Source organism: Pleurodeles waltl, chromosome 6 (genome assembly GCF_031143425.1).
Source record: "Pleurodeles waltl isolate 20211129_DDA chromosome 6, aPleWal1.hap1.20221129, whole genome shotgun sequence".
NCBI classification, from domain to species: Eukaryota; Metazoa; Chordata; class Amphibia; order Caudata; family Salamandridae; genus Pleurodeles; species Pleurodeles waltl.
The window spans coordinates 1,196,749,816-1,196,771,098 of NC_090445.1; the positions used below are offsets into that span (position 1 = coordinate 1,196,749,816).

General features: G+C 41.8%; 1 protein-coding gene across 32 annotated transcripts in view; it reads left to right on the plus strand.

Annotated features, from left to right (window-relative positions):
* The window catches only part of SORBS1 (sorbin and SH3 domain containing 1), a 794,498-nt gene that overhangs the window by 494,682 nt on the left and 278,533 nt on the right, over positions 1 to 21,283 (plus strand). For all 32 annotated transcript variants that reach the window (XM_069240476.1, XM_069240479.1, XM_069240480.1 and 29 more), the window contains one exon: positions 20,301 to 20,364. In XM_069240476.1, coding sequence (XP_069096577.1) covers positions 20,301 to 20,364 — 64 coding nt within the window. The remainder of the gene's footprint in view (positions 1 to 20,300; positions 20,365 to 21,283) is intronic.

Consider the following 21,283-nt stretch of genomic DNA (forward strand, 5'->3'; position numbering starts at 1 on the left):
CAGTTATAAGGCAACGCTCCGGTGCGACCACCATTTTGGGGTCAGGCAGCTGCTGCTCTTCACTGTCTCCTTACCCCTATTATGGTCCCTTGAGCGTCGAGGATCTTCAGCCTCCGCAGCGTTGGGGGCAGCCTCTCCTCTTCCCTGGTCGACCCCGCTGTGCAGGATCGAGTGAAGAGGGATATCTCCCCACAGTGCGTTTCGACTGCCATTTTAGGGTCAGGCGGCGGCCCCTCGACTCGCTGGTACCTGTAATCATTTTTTGGGTTCTATGTCTTTGGGCAGGGATTGAGTTAAGGAAGAAACTGACATCAGCGCATTGGGTGGCGCCTATATTGGGTTCACTCAGTCACTCTTGGAGCAGAATGAAGTCAGTGCAGAACCAACCAGGGTCACCCATCGGCACGTAAGAGCACCGCTGTGAAAACCTTTCAGATCCCATGTGACAATTTGGGATTAATCTAGAGGTTGGGAATTGCTGCTACGTAGAGTATCCAGAAGAAAAAGTGTTACCAAAGGTAAGTAACTTGTTCCTTCGCACAAGGTTGGCTACCACAGACTGCATTGTCAGAGCAGTCAGTACCAACCTCTTCCTTCAGAGATATGCCTGAATGAAGTCCACTGTGTTTCCCAGTGATGTACATGCTTTTCTAATGTATATGCCCTTTGAAGGGTCTTGCCTGTTTGGGTAGAAGACACTCCTCTTTGAAATACTGCAAATACAGCAGAGCTACAGTGCATCCCTTGGGGCTTTTGACACTGGCCATACAATTTATGCATCAGGTCAGAAAATGTATAGCTACTCTAAGAGTCTAACATATAGGTAGAGACAGTCCTCAGCCAGTGAGGAAACTGACAACCAAGTCCTTTCGTGGCTGTTGATGTGAATCCGGAACTGTTATGCAGCATGAAGGCCAGCAGGGTCATCACTCCTGTACCTCTTCTTCCACTGCTACAGCAAGCCTCTTTAATTTGCCCTTAGTTGTGTATGAGGCAAGCAGGCTCCAGCGATTCCTAGTGGTTTGGCGACCCATTACATCTGACAAATGGGTCGTGCAGATAGTTCAAAGATGCTACACTCTACTTTTTTTTCCTTCCCTATCCAAAATTCCTCTCACATGAGAAAGAATTTCAACAGACACATTGCCCATCCTGAAACTGTAGGTTCACCTTTTGCTCTCCAAGGGTGCCATAGAGAGGGTTGCAGACTCAGGTGGGAGTTGCTACTCCCTACTCCTGCTACTCATTCCTGACTTGAATGAGGACATAGGCCTCAGGCCCTGCTTGGACCTCCGAGCTCTGAACCCTTCCCTATGCACTGACAAATTAAAAATGCTCACATCAACCCAGATCCTACCTACTCTGGACCCAGGAGACTGGATGATGTCCTTGGACTAATAGGACATATATCTTCATATACTTGTCCTGCTGGCCCATAGTCATTACCTGCAGTTCTAGGTGAACCAGGAGCATTTTCAGTTTGCCGTGCTCTACTTTGGCTTCACCAGCTCCCCTCAAGTGTTCATAAAAGTTATGGCAGTGGTCGTGGCCCACGTTTGGGAGTAATGAGTCACTATATTAACATACCTTGACGACTGGCTGCTGAAGGTGGGTTCGCCACAGACAGTTGTGGACCACCTCTGGAAGAGAGCGGATCTTTTGCCACTTGGTTCTCTCACAGAGGATTCCATCCAATGGAACGATCTTGGGCATGGTGAAGATCAGGGTTTTTCCTCCACAGCAACAGGTCCAGGACATCTGGGTTGTGATCCTGATGTTCAACACTTGATCGAGGTGAGGAGGGCTTTGAGGCTTTGTGCCCTCTTAGCTTTGTGCATCCTGCTTGTCAACTATGCCAGAGGGCATGCGAGTCCTGCAGTAGAACCTGAAATCCTGATGGACCCAGTATCAAGAATACCTTTCCAATACCATACATGTCTCAAAAGAGATGGCCCTGTGCCTGAAGGCTTATTGTAAAGTGAAAGAATCAAATGTAAAGGATCAAAGATTCAAATAATGAAGAGAACCAGTCATAGCACCAACTGGCGCAGAATTTAGCAAAGAAAAGGCTGTGCCAATTATAAGTATAATGTGAGCAACTGGGCTATAATGAATATAATAATGAATTAATTAATGAATAATGAGTTTTTGAAGAGACCCCCTTTGTATTAATTGACCTTATCATAGGAGTGACCATATAATCTGATAAGATATGTTGCTTGACCGCATAATATGATTAATCATTCACTAGACTGAAGTTTACTTATTCTTTAATATTGAAGGCACGTCAATCTTCTTTTAACCTTTTCTTCATCTTAATCATAAGGACTGACTTGTGTCAGAAGTTATATTTGTCTTGATAGGGACTCTTGCTGAAGCATTTTATGTAAAACAATGGGCGCATAACTTTTTACGCTCAGTGCACTTGCACTTTTAAAAGCTTCTCAAACAAATAGGACACAGAGGGTACCATACTGTAATGGATGGAAAAATTATCCGTTCAACATTCTTAAAGTTTATAAGGAGATAAAGAAGACTGCAAAAACATGAAATTGACTAATTATTATATAAATGCATTAGGGACTTTTGCCAAGCATTTTAAGTAAAATGATTGACCTACAGTCTGCTTATGCACGACACACTTGCACTTTTTTCAGTATGTGTTGATCCCATAATGTAAAGTCGATTTATTAAATGATCAATAATGACTGACTCTGCACACAGACTTGATAATATTGGAACACCTCTCTGCTAGCTCCGTAAGTTTTCTTTTATAACACCTGGCATGCCTGCAATGTTATCAATAAGCTCTCCTTGAGGGAACAATAACTCCCAAAGAAGTATGAGGATAAGGCCACTAGTCCTCCACCACTATTTCCTCATCTCATTTATTAGCCTCTGCCCAGACAAAACACACCACCACCTCCTTCTTTACCTCAGCACTTGGACCACTCAGACTACACAGACTCTGATCAAGAGAGTCTGTTTGATACATAGGACTCATATCTAGAGCCTCATCTAGTCGTGGATGGGGATTATTTTTGGGAGGATTACCTTGGCGACCCATAGGACAAGACTGACCGAGAACACGCTATTGTTAATGCCTCCTTACCACCCGATCCCTTGGATAAAACCACAGCAAGCTACATCGTTATCCAAATGTTGGCAGGCCACCACAAAGTAAAACTTCATGTTGTTGAGGAGGAAAATGACTTTCTGATGGAGAAAATCTCCAAAACTGAGAGGTCTGCTTATTAGTACTCGCTGATGCTTAAAAGCATGACCAAATCCACTAATTAATCTAGTTTAAAAAAAATAAAAGCCTGTCCCAGATGACTCCTTGTACATAGTTACATGTCACACTATTGGGACGGAAAAGTCCTCTGCATGCTAATGAATGTACACCCCTCCCCCGAATGCCCAACTGTACTGATGTCTGGTTCCCTAATGCTGATTATTGTTGTCATAGGCAAACAAAGATCATGCATGTATGCCAGTATAAAGCCTGTCTCAAGGATTGATGTCTTGTTGGCCCAGGAAGGATGCCCAAAGCACTACCCCCATAGTGGTGAAAGGCTACTGTCTTCATCAGAAGTTAAGCAGCGTGGGCAGCATACCGTGTAGTGATCGGTAGGAGTGAACCATTCCTTTTTAACCTATTTCTCTGGACTGAGGCCTCCAGGCTCACTCACTTTTAAAGCTCAGCTGATGTGTGCTTAGCTCACTGTTCATCAGATTGGTGTGAAGTGCTGTGTGTGTGTGTGCCTGGAAAGGATACACTACAGAGATAATACAGTACTGAGCAGTGCATGCATGATGAACGCATGTGCTGGATGTATGTGTGCCTACGAGTCCTACAATACATATAAAGGATATAGGGCTGGGCAGTGCATGGATGTTAAATGCAGATGCTGGTGTATGTGTGCCTATGATTGGTACAGTATATGGAAGATACAGTGCTGTGCAGTGCTTGTATACTGTATGCCTTCACTGGGTGGATACATGCCTGTGGATGCTACAACACATGGATGGCCCTGGGTTCCATTGTGGGAGATCCAGGCCTGTTTAGTGAAACATGGAGGAATAGAGGGATCCCCACAGGCATATTTGTTTATTCCTGTAAGCTGGGTGGGACATACATATGGAGGGAAGAGCAAGGCTTCCCCTGCACACTTAATGGTGTTCTTTGATTCAGGGAGAGGTCACAGGAGGGGGCCTGGACACATCTCAGGAGGGAAATGGGGGGTGATAAACAGAAGGGCTGTGGACCTTTTGAGGCACATTTCACTGTGGCTGTCATTAAGTTGTGAACTCTAATTACTCCCATAACCGGTGTTGGGGGACTATCAGCTTTGGAGACACTCCTGCTGTGACAGATTGCTTTTCAAGAGAAAGAGGGAGCAGAGGAGTGAACACTTCAAAAGAAGCAGAGCCCCAACATAAAACTTCAAAGACTCAGACCCTAAATCACATTTGGTGTTTGGAAATGGCCCATAAGAAGGGGAGGTTGGAACCCCAAACTTTGTCTTCTGCCAAGCAGCCAAATAGGCTGCGTGAGGAGGGGAGCGCTGCCTGTGATTAGGACTGGGGACCAAGGGCTGCTACCCTGCATGCTTGTGACATCTCCCAGGAGTCCAAGACCACCTGACTTCGAGCTGGGTGTGCCAGTGGCTGTCTTCTTGTCAAGATCAGTGTGCTCTGTGAGGAAGAGGAGAGCGTTGAATTATAGATGCCTATTGGGGAGCCCTGTTGAGTGGACTTTCTGTGTTAGGTGTGAGGAAACAGCTGCTGCACGGATCGGGTCATTGCAAGTGTGTAGAACAAAGTCGATGACCCCCGTATGCCAGGAGAAGGCCACCATGTATTTAGATGTCAGTCATGGTGCATTGGTCAATCCTCAGCCCTATGTAGTAGTGGAGCTTTGACTCCCTATGGCAGGAGGGACAACCATGGAAAAGACTGCCACGCAGTAAGGGCTGTAGCCTTTTGCGATAGCGAGGTGGCAACCCTGTATGCCAGGAATGGCTGCTGTGGAGAATGTCATTGTGCTGATCGGGCTAGAGCCTGTGGACTGTGAGTTGCAGTGTCCCCGTATGTCAGAGGGGTCACCAACAGCATCAAGGACTGCAACTTGTTCTGGCTTCACTAGAGAATCAATGGAAACACATGAGTACTGTTATCCAGGCAAGATATCCAAGAAGGGATCGCCTTAGCCACCCTACCATCGAGAGACCAACCAAACACTTACCACACAAGAAAAGATGCATAGAGCCTGCAGTCGCTTCAGGAGCACAACCACGAGTGAGAGACTCTGCACCTGCTGAGTGCTGCCACCTGGGTCGCATGCGGCAGTCTTACATAAACTCATGTCAGCCGCTCTGAGTGCCTGCGGATGGGGTGCACTCAAGAACTCCAAACATTTCACACCTACTGGTGCAGGTAAGGCTTTTTTCAGTCCAGTCAGCCCTAGGAGAATTTGCTGCTAATTTAGTATGGTACCACTGGAACACTATTGACTTTAAGTGAGTCATAGTGGTCTCTTGAGACATGGACTACTAGTGGGCATACCCTGGATGTTACCAATAGTAAATGGGGAATAACCATGATTGCTAACACAAGGTGTGAGTGGGACAGGGAACCATCTAAGACACACTAGAGCCCCAACCACAGGGGAGGACTGTGTGATTGCTTGTGAATGTCGTATTTTTACTTTGTGCTGATAGCAGTAGCAAATAACTTTTTTCCCAGAAAAGTGAGTATTTTGCGGGGCAATGTTTTATTGCTGCTGTGCACATTTTGAGTTGTGAGCCTTTGTTCACTATCCTGTATTACCTCCTTATTCACCTTCCTCCACCTCTGCTCAGAGGAAGCCTTTGACTGCTCAGGCCACGCTAACCTGAGAATCAAGTGCAGAAGGGATGCTTGGCCCGGTTGCTCAGAATCTATAGTAGGTCTGGCTCAGGGACATCAGGAGTAAAAGACCTAAACCCCATAGTTAGGTCAGGTAGCCCCTGAGTGGCCCGTGGCCCTCTGAAAGGGATTATGATACACACCAGACTCCTTGGTTGTGCACATATCCAAGAAAAGAGCTTGCACCCGAGCAGGTGGGGATACACCTCCTCCATATAATGAGAGCAAAAAGATTGATGTGGAATGGAAGTGAGTGGCTATGTGGGCAGCCACCCGGTGAGAATTGCCAACTCAAATGGATTTATTTTGCTGCAACAGATGCTTCTGAGAGAAGATGAAGCAGATGGGCAAGCACCTGCCAGAGGTGTATTTCAGAGGGGGCTGAAACCTTGTGGCAGAGGGGAATGTAATCTCTAATACAAACTTACAGTATGCCCTGTATTCCGCTGATGTTGACTACAGGGAGGTAAACAGCAGCCTCATATTTCACGGCCAGGCATGGCTTACATTCCATTCAAATGGGAGCATCTGTTTGACCACCAAGTGGACAGGTTGGTTGAGAAGAGCAAGCAAGATACAGACACTGCCAAAGCTATGCATGCTCAGCATATACAAACACCTGAGTCTGCCATTCTCACACAGTATTAAAGAGATGGTGCCAATGCTGCAACCCATTTCCAAAGACACGTATACAAACAACACTTGTCTTTTCAAAAATACAATTCATCCAAAGTCTACAGAAGAGGTGGCTACCATGGAAATGGCAGAAGTAAGGGTAGAGGTGCCTCCAGCAGAGGCACTATTACCTCCAGTCACCCGCAATTCTCCACAATCATACTACTCTAGTTGGGGGAGAATAAGGTTATTCCTTCTGCAAAGGGAGGAAATAACCATGGAGAAATGGGTCTTCTTAGTAGTAAGGCATGGAAACTGCCTAGGGTTCCACACCACACTTGCTACCTCATCATCACACAATGACTCAAAAATGCCTAAGACTATTGCAAAAGGAAGAACAGGCAGTCCTTGCTAGGGGTAACATTAAGCCAGTGCCCTCACACCAAAAAGAAGAAGGAGTCTACTTTCTGTACTTCCTCATGCCAAAAAGGATGGAGTTTGCATCCTGTTCTAGATATAAGGCTGTTGAACTGCTACCGCCTATCAGACTACTTCACAATCATCAGCCTGCAGGATGTCATTATTCAGCTCTGCACAGGAAGCCACATGGCTCGTTCGACATCAAGGACACTGGCTTTAACATCCCCATTCATCCAGTACATCATCGCTACCTGCAGTTTGTAGTAAGAGGACAACACTAAATGTAAAGTTCTCCCATTCTAAGTCACACCAGCCCAAGAGTATTCACTAAGTGTGCAGTAGTGATGGCGTAACATCTGCATCACAATGCCATTTACATATTTCCATAATTGGACAACTGTCTGATAAAAAGCAGCAGCCCAAAGCTATGGCTAGCACACACTCAACACACTGTCTCTGTTGCACACTCAGTGGTTTACAGTCAGTGTGAAAAAGTCACATCTCACACACTTCCACACCCAAGTCACATCTCACACCCTTCCAAACCCAACCTTTTCCTGGTCCTGTGCTAAGCACAGCGACACAGAAAGCCTATCCACACCAAGAGAGGGTGATGTCATTTCAAAGGTTGCTGCCTTTTTTCCCGACATGTCCCATCACAGTCAGGATAGCAGTTAAACTGTTGGGGATGTCGGACCCGCCTACCTGAACAACAGACTCAACTTCTACGCCCCCTTCTGCCAACTCCACTCTGCCAGTCTCTCCCTCGCCATCGTTTTTGCCGAATTCAACGCAAGACCGCCGGCGGCAGATCCTTCTCCTACCTCGCCGCCAAGACCTGGAACTCACTCCCGACCTCCCTGCGCCAGACCCAGGACCTCCTCACCTTCAGGAGACTCCTCAAGACATGGCTCTTCGACCGATAGCAGCTGCCCCCCCCAGCGCCTTGAAACCCTAACGGGTACATAGTGCGCTTTATAAATTTAATGATTGATTGATTGATTGATGGTGGTTTCATGCATAGCAGTCGTGGCTAATGAAATACTGCACATGCATCCTCTAGAGGGATGTTTAGCGAGGCATTCGTCAGAAGCAGAGGTTGATTGAGAAAGTCTATTGTTGGTAGAGCTTAGTAATTAGAAGAGCCTAAATTAGTGAAACAAGAAGATCTTGTTATTGACAGGCTGTTACTTAACCTTCATCCGCAGGTGACCATTATTATGGCTACCTTTCTCATAGGCGGGGGGCATACCTCAGCCAAATAATGGTTTAGGTTAGGGTACCACAATGCAGGAACAAAAGGATTGTCACGTCAACTACCTGGAGAGCAGTCTACTTAGAACTCAGAGCGTTTTACAACATAATTCAGGGGAAAACAGCACTTGTAAAGACAGACAACATGACCTTTTAGTGAGGCAATGGTCAGTAGCACAGGGTGAGTGGCAAGATGTATTGTTGGTAGGGCCTAGTGTTTCGAAGAGCCTAAAATGGTGAACAAAAGATGGAACAAGAAGATCTTGTTACTGGACAGGTCATTACTTAACCTTCATCCGCAAGTGACCACTACCACAGACACCTCTCTCATTGGCTGGGGAGCACACCTCAGCCACATAACCGTTCAGGGTACCTGGACGCAGGAACAGCAGGATCGTCTCATCAACTACCTGGAATTGATAGCACTCTACTTGGCACTCAGAGTATTTTACACCATGAGTCAGGATAAAACAGTACTCATAAAGACAGACAACATGTCCGCCGTATTTTATATCAAGAAACATGGTAAGATCCTTTTGACCCGGCCATCAATGCTACCTCAGAAAGTATGGTATTGGGCCATTCGCAGTCATTTTCAGTTGTAAGTGGATCATCTGCCCGGAGTGGACATCGGCATGGCGGACCTGCTAAACAAGAGGCATCAACAAGTCCAAGAAATGGTGCTGAGTCAATAAGTACTTCCAGAAATATGCCACACCGAGAGCCAATCTTTTCCCCACCATCGAAAATGCAAAATGGCAAAGCTCCACTTCCAAGTACCCACAGCCAAGGTCCAGGGGCAATATATTGTGGGTGAATTGTTCAGGAATCTTTGCCTACTCTTTTACTCCACTTCCCCATATCTCATATGTAGTGATGTAAATGAGGCAAACATCCATGACCCTCATTCTAGCTATTCCATCTTTGGCGAGACAGACGTGGTACTCAATTCTCCTAGAAATTTCAACCCATCTACAAGACCTCCACACTCAGCATCAGCTCAGACATCCAAACCTTATGGCGATGACCTTAACCCTCTTGTCCTACTGTCTTAGAATTTGGTTAGAGTAAACCTCTAGGCGAGTGTTTTTAAATCCTGTGCAACATATTCAATCCCACCATATACACTTGTTACGAAGTCAAGTGGGAAAGATCCATTACTGCTAAGGAAGACACAGAGCCATTGAAATCACTAATTCAGGATTACATCTTCAAAAAAGCAGGATTAGCATAGACTTCTATTTATTCATCTTCATTTAACTGCAGTAGCAGTTTACAAACAAAACGGAAACCCTTGTCCCTGGTTATATTTCTTGTGGTTTAGGCCTTCATGTGGGGCCTTAAAAGAGTCATTCCTCCAAGAACTTTCCTAACCCCAGCCTAGAACCGTAATGCATTATTAATAAGACTACTACACTCGTGTGACACGCAATTCTTGTCTTGTAAGGTGGCCTTTCTTGTGGCCACCACCTTATTAAGAAGGATTACTGAATTACAGGTATTAACAAAGGAAGAACCTTTATATCTAGGTGCACAGGGTGGTTTTACGAACAAGCCCAAAGTTTCTTCTAAAGGTGGTTCCCCCTTTCATGTAAACCAGACAATATAGTTGCCCATTTTCTTCCCACACCCAGATTCAATGACAGAAAATGCATTACACACACTAGATGACAAAGTAGTACACTGAGAAGACAAAATCCATCCTCCAAACACTGCAACTGTTTGTCCCTTTTGCAAAGCCTCACCTGGGAAACACCATTTCTAGTGTGCCATAGCTATCTTAATCATCAAGTGCATCCAGACATGCTAAAGTTAAGCAAGCTCTACGTACAGTGTCTAGGACACATGCCATGGATAAGAAAGGAGCTACAAATGCCCTTCATGGGTAACATTCCAATAGCTGACATTTGCAAGGCTGCAACATGGTCAACACCATAGATACCACAATGCAGTGACCACCTCTAGAGAAGGGGAGTGAGAAGTGCTTTTTGATAGGGGATAGAAGTAATACCTTAACACACTAGGGTATCCTACACCCAGTCTTATACTCAGAAATGGCTACACAGAGAAGTACATCCTGCATCAGACAGCAAAAAGGTTTTCTTGATTAGACCATCACTCACCCTATTACTGGTATGCTTCATCATTGGGTCTCATCCTGGCCACTAACAACCAGGGTGGGCTCAACCACATTCCATGGAGCACTTTGGAAACTACTGCACCTGGGTTCTTGAGAAGAAGACAAAAATACCTTGAACAACCTAGGTGTCCCTTTAATAATGGTTGTTCAGGAATATCTAAAAAACAGTAATGTGAGGGTATGGGCAAAATAGGGATATAAAGACATTCTTTCTAAATGAATTGCCAACATGTTTGTGCCGTTTTTTGATAGGCCTCTTGAGTCCAGGGCTTTCGTCAGGACTAGCAAGATGCCCCAGAATTGATCTCATGTTAACCTGTCTAATCAGATGGGGGAAACACCATATAAAATACAAACATGCAGCTATAGGATCTACTTGCCAAACTGTAGAGACTTTTTGTCTGGATACCTATTGAAGACAAGAAAAAGCATTTAGGCTACAAGAAAAGCTGAGGTCACTATCTCTTGTATACAAAATCTCTTTCATGCATGTTATGTTGCTGAAAACCAAATTCTGCAAATCATCCAGTTTTCATGTAGCAGACCTTTTATGCTCTCGTTCAGTAAAACATAACTCAAGTTAGCACCCAAACCCAAGGTAAAAGACAACATGCTGTAACAAGGAAATTCAAAACCACTCATTTGATGCATATTCATGTGCCTGAGGCACATGTGAGCTGAGGACAAACTGTGACAAAATACTGCTCAAAAAGCAAGTTATTGTGATTCTCTGTCTTGGGAAATACGTTGGGAAACATATTATGCCATATGGGAGGAAGGTAAGACATGCCCTTTTGTCACACACTGATGTTGTACCAGTGGAGGTAATATATATGCATGAACAAATCCAGGTCCTACGAGGAGTAGTGAGGAAATAAAAATAGAAAATATTATGTTATTGGGAGAGCACCCCTAAACAGAGTCAGGGCAAGAAAATGCCCATTCCGTAAAATGCATATAATCACATCATAAAGGGTGTGCCATGCCACTTCTGGAACCTATTTGTGCACTTTTGCACTTTTGTGGAACCCATTTTTGTTCTCCTACTAACTCCTCTGTTTTACTGTTGAGGAGTTCAGGTATGTAGGCCCACACCGTCAGCTGAGAGTGTGTGCGCATGTGCACGTGGTTGTTATGATGTCACTACATCAGCGCAGTCCAGGAGCTCATGGGAAACAAAGTCCCTGTCATGGAAACACACTCCAAAAACTGTAAGTTCCAGAGGTAATATCTAAAGTGCTCTCCCCCCCCGGAATATGATTGAGCCAATCCTGGAGTTTAGAAACCAGGATGAAACCCAATGATGAAGCATGCTACTAATGGAGTGGGTGAGGGTCTAACAAAGAAAACCTTTTGGTTGCTGAAGTGGGGTGTACTTCTCTGTGTATCCATTTTTGAGTATGCACTTGGGTGTGGCGTACCCTTGTGTGTTAAGGAAACCTCAAATCCCACACATATTTACTAAGCATTACTGTGTGGATATTCAAGCCTATCAACAGGCTTTGGTTGTCCAAATTGTCTTAAGAACATTGTTCCAAACTTCATTATCTGCTCACTATCTGCAGTTTACAGGAGGCACATCTTTATAATCTGTGCAAAGCATGTGTATCTGTTGTAACACATGCTTCAAAAAGGAAATGTTATGTAACCTGTAACCAACTGTTTTTAGCTGATAATGTTGGAGATTCACATACACCCTTGCACCTCAGTGGAAGCAAGTAATGATTCAAACTTTTTCATACTTACTATTGTACCCAAAATGAACAGTCCATATATTCTGTCTTAATTCCACTCCACTGACATTACCCACCCACTGGGAGGAAAACTATCTCAGGTGATGGCTTTGTCTTGGTGCATTGTGGTCTAAAGGAAGAGTTATGCGATATATTGAGTCTGAGGTCTTCTTCAAATAAAAAACACTCGTAAATGTCTTTCCCCAAAAATAGGTGGCAGGAGTATGCAAAACATATGAATATACAGCTCTACAAGTCCAATCAGAGGGCCACAGACTAAGTAACATTTAGGTTCACTGGGTTCTTACACTAAGGTTTGTTTTTCCAAATTAAACCTAAGATTTAAATGAGCTTGCAATGTCATATTGCATGAATAAAAATAGAATGTATGCATTTACTCAGGTAATTGTCCAACCACTTTCCTCTTGATTTTGTGATACAAGAAGTGTTTCCATTTCTGTGACCCATCAGTACTTGGTGATTTGTCTACCAAAAACCAAACATTTGGATTTGATATGATAGTTTTAGTTTACTTAATTTATTAATCGTTCCAAGGACTGCAAGTTTGCTGTTTGCAAGCTGGTGAAGAAAGATGTCAGGACACAGTCTTGCTTGAGACCTTACTTTTAATAGATTTTCTTAGTCATCCTGGTCCGACTTCCTCTCTTGCTGAGTTACGAGTATCTGAATATAATGTTTCAAATGTATTTAAAAGGGCTTCTCAATTCACAGGTATCTTAATTTTGTTTGTCTGAGCGACACCATGAAATGTGAATGAATAATCAAAAAACAAGCATGCAACAACCTTATTTTAATCCCCTTTTCACCCTGTTCCCCTTCAAACCCAGTGTCCTGCTACTAAAGTTTAACTTAATCTTACTAATAATAAAATTGAAATGCACATTGAAATTAAGAAATAAAGTTACAAATATAATATATCAATTAAATAATTTACATAATTATTTAGGAATTGAATAATACATTTTCATTAAAAAAATAATTACAATGACATTTACATTAATTAGAATGTAATTAATTTCCAACCCTCTTTCTCTACAAACAAACCACTTCAGCGCTATAAATTACTACTTCAGTTTAAACATAACTTACTAAAACATTTAAAATTAGAAAGTATATTAAAAAAAATAATAATAACAATACTAAAATCTAGAATTGATATATTAACTAAAGAAAATTAATTAAAAACAATATTTTTTACACCTATATAAAAGAGACTGATAAAAAAAATATATTCTTTATATTTTGTCTGAACACCAAGCCTGGGTCACTCTTTCAAGTTAATGGGTGCAAAATGGACTCCCGCCACGGGCCTTGTACAGTTTCAGTATTCAGCATGAAGCTAAAGAGAGAGAGGTTAGCATGTTATCTCTAAAATTGGCAAATGTATAAACATGTTCATCGGGGCACTATTTGACCTCCAGAGCTCCTGAAGGTCTGGCACCTTGATACAAAATATATGTATCTGCTTCTATGTTAAGGAGTAAGTGTCTCCCCATCTATCTAAACAAGGCAGGTTTCAGTTGTTATAAATAAAACAATTTAGTAAGTTAACTCTTGACTCCACAAGCACACTAGTCCTTGCACTGGGAAGGAGTACATGATCAAGAACATTTGTCATAATCCAAAATTAATTTCATAAATTTTTCATACAGCCCTAAAAGATGCCTAGCTATTTATTTTCTACATATACTTGTTCCACTTCTCTTAAATGCATTTGTACAATTTAGTTATACCAGAAATTTTGTCACAGAAGTGCCCGCAGCTTAATATTGCTGAGACATAAACCTGTGTACTATCTGCATTTGATTGTTGTGACACAGAAGTAACCACAGTTATAAATGGTTGATACTGACTTTGAGAGCATAGTTATCAAGATTGTAGTCTTTCTGTTCTTTCATGACACATTTCCATTCCAATGTATTCATTAAGGACATATGTTCTCCTTTCGTTGCTTACTATTTCTGAGGAGGCCCCCCCTGATGCCTACTTTAACTTTGCTCAATACAACCCTGTCTTGTCTGCATCAAACCCATAGAGGCTCTAAGGGCCTGATTACGACTTTGGCGGAGGGGATTACTCCATCCCAAATGTGACAGATATCCCGCCTGCCGAATTACGAGTCCATTATATCCTATTGAACTCGTAATTCGGCGGGCAGGATATCCATCACATTTGGGATGGAGTAATCCCCTCCGCCGAAGTCGTAATCAGGCCCTAAGTCCCAAACTTCCTAGGCACAAGTGATGCAAAAGTTTGATCTCCCCACACCCAGAGGTTGGCTATGCGTACTCCAGTTCTGCACTTGGTCTATCCTAGAACTTAATACTGTGGAAGACTTATTTAACAATACAGAGCTTATTGTTTTTCCAACTTTAATTTCCAGCTATAACACAGCACCAGGACATTTTCTCACGTATAGACACATCAAATGTGCAGTCCATGACCTATTTCAGATTCAAGGTGATGCAACTGCTGTACACCATGGGGTTGGCAGTACATTGATTTGCTGAATCAATTTACTGCCATACCCAATGTGCAGCATTAGGATTTATCCTGAACCTCATTGTATTCCTTGTGGCAGTCTGATATTGTGTGACGGCTGCATGATTTTGAGAGGCAGAATATACTGATATATCTGCACAAACTATCTTGCAATGTGCAATTTGAATATTTTCAATGTAATATACTTAATTGAGCTTGCTTGATGATTAAGCTTGTTAGTAGAATTTATGCTGGGACAGACAGTAGATACTCTTAGTGTTGACTATCGGAGGCTGATCTTGCAGACGTGCTATAATACTGTAGTTCTCTTTTCACATATGAGACAAAGATGTTGTAAACTCTTTCTCATATTACAAGGCAAGAGAAATGTAACTCATTGGAGATTACTATAGTAGGTCTCTTTCCTCGTCTGAAGTGTCTAGTACACTTTTGGAACTGGCATTGCTTTTACTCAGATGAAATATTACGATTAATTGGAAGAGCATCCCTCCCCCTCACTGTCAGCTGAGACATGGAGTAGAGGTCCGCTACTACACAGGAAGGAGAGGGTTGGTTAGTGGAAACATTGTAATTCACAGGCATGGAATTAACATGGAAGAGATTAAATCCCGAATTAAAGATGACGATTGCTCTCCTCATATTACCCCCTGGTCATTCTCGATAAATGTGATGCTAATGCTCATGTTGTATGTGTTTTTTTAAGTTTAAACAAGGGGCTGTGGACTCTAGCAATAGTCACTTGATTTATGCCTTTATTGATGGTTTCAACTACAGTCATTTTTTTATAACAGTATGTCATTTTCGTGATAATCCTCAGCACCTTTTGTGCTTCTCCACTGTTTTGATTGGCTTTTGGCAGGGGTGTGAGGTTGGACTTGGTTAGTGTAATATAAAATCCTCAACATTATTCTCACTGCAATTTGTATGGTTGACTACACCATCTGTTGGCTTGATATAATATTGTGCTAACAAAACTTATTTTAAAAAACAGCTAGTTTTGCCTTTGTGATGTACCTTTCTCCTGTTCTCACGTATGGTACCAAACTCTCTAGAATTTGGATTCAACGCTGTCTTGGATGAATGCACACATTAGTTAGAATCAGACCAACATATTTTTAAGTTTCTAGTTTGATATCAATATTGTCTCTGTACTTAGGGCTGTCACTACACTGCAGTTATGTTTATTGCCTGAGGTGGTGTCCTCTCAAGTTTGAACGCTTTGCATTCACAAAAAGCAGTTCCTACCCTCCTTAATGAATGACTTCCGGTGCCCATGTTCCTTGAAAAATATAAATTCCTATTGCTCATTTTGAAAAATAAAATCTTTGGCATTGTCTTGGCTCAACTATTCCTAAGACTTGCCACATTCAATAATTGCATGGCTAAAATCTGGCATTTTCCTACCGACCATGCCCTCCCACACACACTTTCACAGTTGTTAGCGAGTCACCTCCATTTTCCTCCCAGTATGTTGTTCACCACCTCCCACTAATGGCTCTGCTCTTTTAGATATGAATATAAACTGACACCCTTTTAGACACCACAGTGAACACTAATGTTCCTATCACTACATTCCATAGAAGTTATTGGACCTTGGCCGTCTTCGTGATTGATTACAACTTCAACCCATTTTCCAAGGGTTGGTTCCTTCATGATCCTTGTAAGTAGGATATGGGGGTACAAATGAATTGTCATCTGGCTTAATTTTAAACACCACTCTTTTCATGTGGGTCTGTGGCTATCAGGCAATTCTGTCAATTTCAATAGATGCTCATATTGTCTTTATTGATTTCACTCTGTTATTAGGATTGAATTACAAAAGTTCTGCATCACCATTTCTGCTAAACATTTACAACACTTAAATATTGGATTTCGCAATGACAGAAAGTAGAATGATAAACACCTATCATTCAAATAAAACTCATTCTTTTTTTTAACTTCTGAAGGAGAGGTACCCTTACCAAATTTGGAAAACTGATTGTGATTGCGTAACAGTAGCAGTGCTGTTTTAAATTGTGACATGATATGTCAAACAAGCCAACTTTGACCTTTCAGCCCTGTCATTCAATAATACTAGTAACTTGTTTTTCTGTAGCCCTTCAAACTGCGCTTTCACATTTTCTAGGTGCTGTAAAAACCAGCTACTACTGTTATGCAATCTAATAGTACACAATTTAACAATCTGGGAAGGATATAAGGCTTAGCTAGCCATACTGGAATTCATGTTTGAGACCTTTAGTTCGCCACATTTCTCAATGATAAGCATGTTACTCACTGAGCTGTTCCACCAATAGCTGGTTTTATTATTCCTCTGATCATTTTCAATTAAAAGGATACAAATATATTACAAGTAATTTATTTAACAGATATATGAACGTTTTCATTGCAGGCCAAGAGAGAGGACACTGCCTTGATAGGAACCTGATCAGGGACCCAGAAATGTAAACCGATCTTTCTCCTAGTAGTGAAACACAAAATGATGCCCCCGCTCATAGAATGTGAGGAGGGGCTCCTGAGACTCCCATATCTCACAGATATTTATTGGCCTTATGCTGAATGGTTGCCCACTAAAAAGCTGGGTGCCTTGATGATCCACATAGGCTGAGGGTCTCTGTTACACCCCTTTACATATTTTTTATCCTCTGGCATCACTGATGGGAAAGCTTATTGGGTAAGAATGTAAAGCAAGATGCTTGCTTCTCTAGTAGTGAAGGATTAGTCAGTAGCCAGCATGACTGTTCCAGATTTTCTTCAACAGGGAAGGGACTGTGTAAAGCCCACTGCTGAAAAAATGGGATTTCTTACACACACTCTCAAATAGCACTGAATTGTACCTAACTTGAGAAGAGTTTTTTTGCAACTAAAAAAACCCCTGCTTTTGCCCTTGTATGTGGTAGCCATGCATTCATTATGAGGAACTGCTCCTTTTCTTCTGCACTTCAATACCACAAACATATCGGTCTAAACTTGAAAAGGTCCTGCAGCATTATTTGAGATCAGGACATAGGCAAACTAAACAAACTTGTCATACCTCTTTTCTCTATTTCCACCTTAACACTTTCTACTGTTTTTGCCTGGCTATATTAGCTGTCATTTATTTAATTTCTTTAAACTCACTCATCAATACATTTAGCCTGCTCCTGTACCTTCATCCCATTAGGTTATTATAACTTCACTCAGTCCAAAGAACTTAAAAACCACAATAGCCTGTAAAACAGGCAGAGTAGCTTGTCCTAGCCTGCTGCTACCCTCATCTTCCAAACCTATCAATCTATGTCCTCCTCACACTCCTACTACTCTTATACTTTTTCCAAAACCTCAGAGTCTTACCCCTTTATCTACATGTCTTAAAAAGTGATGTCAAGTTTGCAAAACGGAAATGTGAATCTAGACCGGGAATTTATTAGAAACGTACCACTTTCTCCCATTTACTCCTAACTCCTCTCCCAGTATCTACTCCATACCACAGCCTGCCCGCACGCCATATCCTCCCTTCCATAAAGCAGTAAAGCAGAAGAGAGGAGAAAGGCTTATAGTGGGGAGTCAGCCTTCATTTCCCATGCCTGTTGTGCCTCTCTCTGCCTTTTACATTTCCACACTTCCTTTTGTGCCTCTCTCACTCTATTCCAGACAGGGTATGAAAGGCTGCAGAGAATAAAACATTCTCTGGCATGGACTCAGATATGCTGTTTAGGAGGTTAGATAGCCATTTGCCCTCAAATTTATCCCAAAACATATGTTGAACTTTCAAAGAAATCAGACTTCATGAACATTCCTTCTTCTATTGTTTATCACTTTATACAGGGTTTGTAGCATCACAGTCTTTGCCTCTTTTGTGATTTATTTCTTCAAAGCACACCAGATGGTTTACACTGAGAATGACAAACAGGATGACTCTTATGTTTGCTGTGTGTCTATGCTAAAAACGTTTTTATTAACATTGCAGTCCTTACATTACTACAGTTTAGAAAAAGTTAAAGCATAAAGAGATCCACAACACGCATTACCTCACACATTTTTTAAAGATAAAGGCCAAAGGAAGCAGCTGAGGAGGCATTAGAGGTGAGATCTTGAACTATAACGTATGTGTAAGGTAGCCTGTTTTTAAAACAGTTCTGGTACTAACTCCGCATAGATTGAACCTGATCCAGATAGAAAAGCTCCCCCTTCTATAATGGTCAATATTTACGGTTGAGCTACCCACATTGGGGTGCACAGCCACCATCTTCTCTTGTTTCAGCCAATGTCATTGTCCACTTTGGCAGTGGCAATAAATCGTTTTTCTTCTGTGACATTGGCAAACACGAATTTAGGGCCTGATTACAATTTTGGAGGAGGTGTTAATCCGTCCTAAAAGTGACGGTAAAGTGACGGATATACCACCAGCCGTATTACGAGTCCATTATATCTTATGGAACTCGTAATACGGCTGGTGGTATATCCATCACATTTGGGACGGATTAACACCTCCTCCAAAGTTGTAATCAGGCCCTTAATGTTTTCACCTTTTTTAGCCTCAGTTTATGAGGGGAAACAGGCTGAGGCCCATGATTTTTGTCTGCCCAGGTCTTTTAACAACTCTTGAAATTTTCATTTCTTCCACCAGGGTCTCAAAGTTTACGAAAAGTAACTGCAATATTTTGGTGATGTTGTAAAGGTTTTTGTTTTTTACACTGCTCTCACCTTTAAGATATTTTCCATGGCTGAGGTGTCTCTTAGCATGACCAATGCCGTACACTCGATACAACTCCTCATTGGTGTGCTGCCAGTCTGGCTATTATTTTTAGAAATATGGGATTCTTGTCTATGCCAGACGTCACATAAAATGCAAAAATGTCCCCTTTCAGACCTTAAATTAGTCTACCCACCTCCTCAGGCATCCCCAAACGTATTATGTTGGCGCCTCATTTTGCTCTCTATTCTAACAATTAAAACTACTGGACACCTTTTGTGTAGATGATCCTTATGCAGCGACATTCTCCATGTTTTGAAAAATCCATCTGAGGTGAACAGCCTGGACTTTATAATCAGTGTTTTAACTTGTGTGTCTCCATGCAGATCTGAAGGGCAATCAACTTCCTCTTTGATTTTGTCTGTCTCTATGTAGATAGTCTCAAAGGAAGCTACTAAGGCTCCTGGACCTTTGTTGGAGTTATCTGTAGCCTCTGTCTCCATGTGCGCTCCACCATGTGGCTTAAAGAAGCCCACCTATACTGGCTGCTTCGGCTTCTTTTTGTAAATCTCAGCAATCCCCTTTGTTACATCCTCTGCTGTACAGTCCTTGGCCAACCACAGGTGAAGCAAGAGTGCTGTGGGAACTAATGCCAGCATGGACATGCTCCACCTGTCTTTTAGTGGGCAGTAAAATTATGGTGCCATAAGTCCATTACTCCATGGCCCTTGGTATCAACATATTTTTGTAAGTGGCCATGTCTTTTGTCATTGTGTTACTTGACAACAAGAGTTTGTTATTTTTTTAATGTTCCTTTCTATTGCATGTTACGGTGGATAAATATGTTCCAAGTTTTTGCTTGCTATATCTTTATTTTCTTTAGGTCTCAAATATACTTTGAGTTAAATATAAATAACATCAATGTTAAAGTCACTAGCTGGAATAAACTGATTTTGATTTCACTGTACAGAAATATAACAAATAGTAGATAAATGGATATTTTGTAATACTTCCCAATAATCTTTTATCCTAGAACACGGAGAAATCTAAAGATTGGTATAAGACAATGTTTAAACAGATCCACAGGCTCAACAAAGGTAATTTTCATGGCTGTCACATTTCCATGTGGAACATTACCGCTGTCAGTTAATTTTGTTTTTCCATGTTTTATTGTGAAATGAACTAAAGGAAATAGTACTTTAAAGTACCTAAAACACAGGCAATTATTATGTCACATATTCAATGTGCAACATATTATTGGGAGGAGTAGAACATAGTCTCAACGATGTACTGGTAACAACTGGCTATCTCTTAAACTATTTTTTCCACAAACGTATCCTGGGTAAACCTACATCACAGTAAAGAACTGTGGAATAATTGTATTTTAAATATACTTTACATTTTCAAACGTTTCATTGAAGCATAGCTACACATTCAGTCTAACAGTGGTAAAAGAAATTACATCAAAATAGTGCTGTTACATTTTGGAATGTGTTTAGGGGGCATTAAAGTGACCGACAAACTCTGTTCAATTACACCATTTGTGTGCTGAAAATCAGTGTTCTTACTTCTTGTAAGACAAAGTGGCCAATTCAGCTAGCTAGTTTTTAAGTGATCTCTGTACTTTTTTGGACACCTTTAGTAAATGACAATTTTACAATGTAGTAGCAATCCCACTGCGGAATGAGGCAGCTATACACATATTTTTGACTTTGTTTAAGTGAATAAGGACACAGCATATGTTTCTGTTTTACCCAAAGTGTTTGTATGATATACTTATTCTTTGTTTACACACATACGCACACCCAGACACACACACACATGAGTCAAGGTTATCTCGGATATGATGGACATGCTCTACAGATAAGATAGAGACAGTGACCAACATTGGCTAAGAGTATAAACATTTAAAGTTGAAGGCCCTAGTTATTTTGACCACTAGGAACAGTCAGAAAGAATTGTGATTTTAATGTCCAGTATCCAGCAATGGTGAAGCACAACAAGTTCTTGTGATAA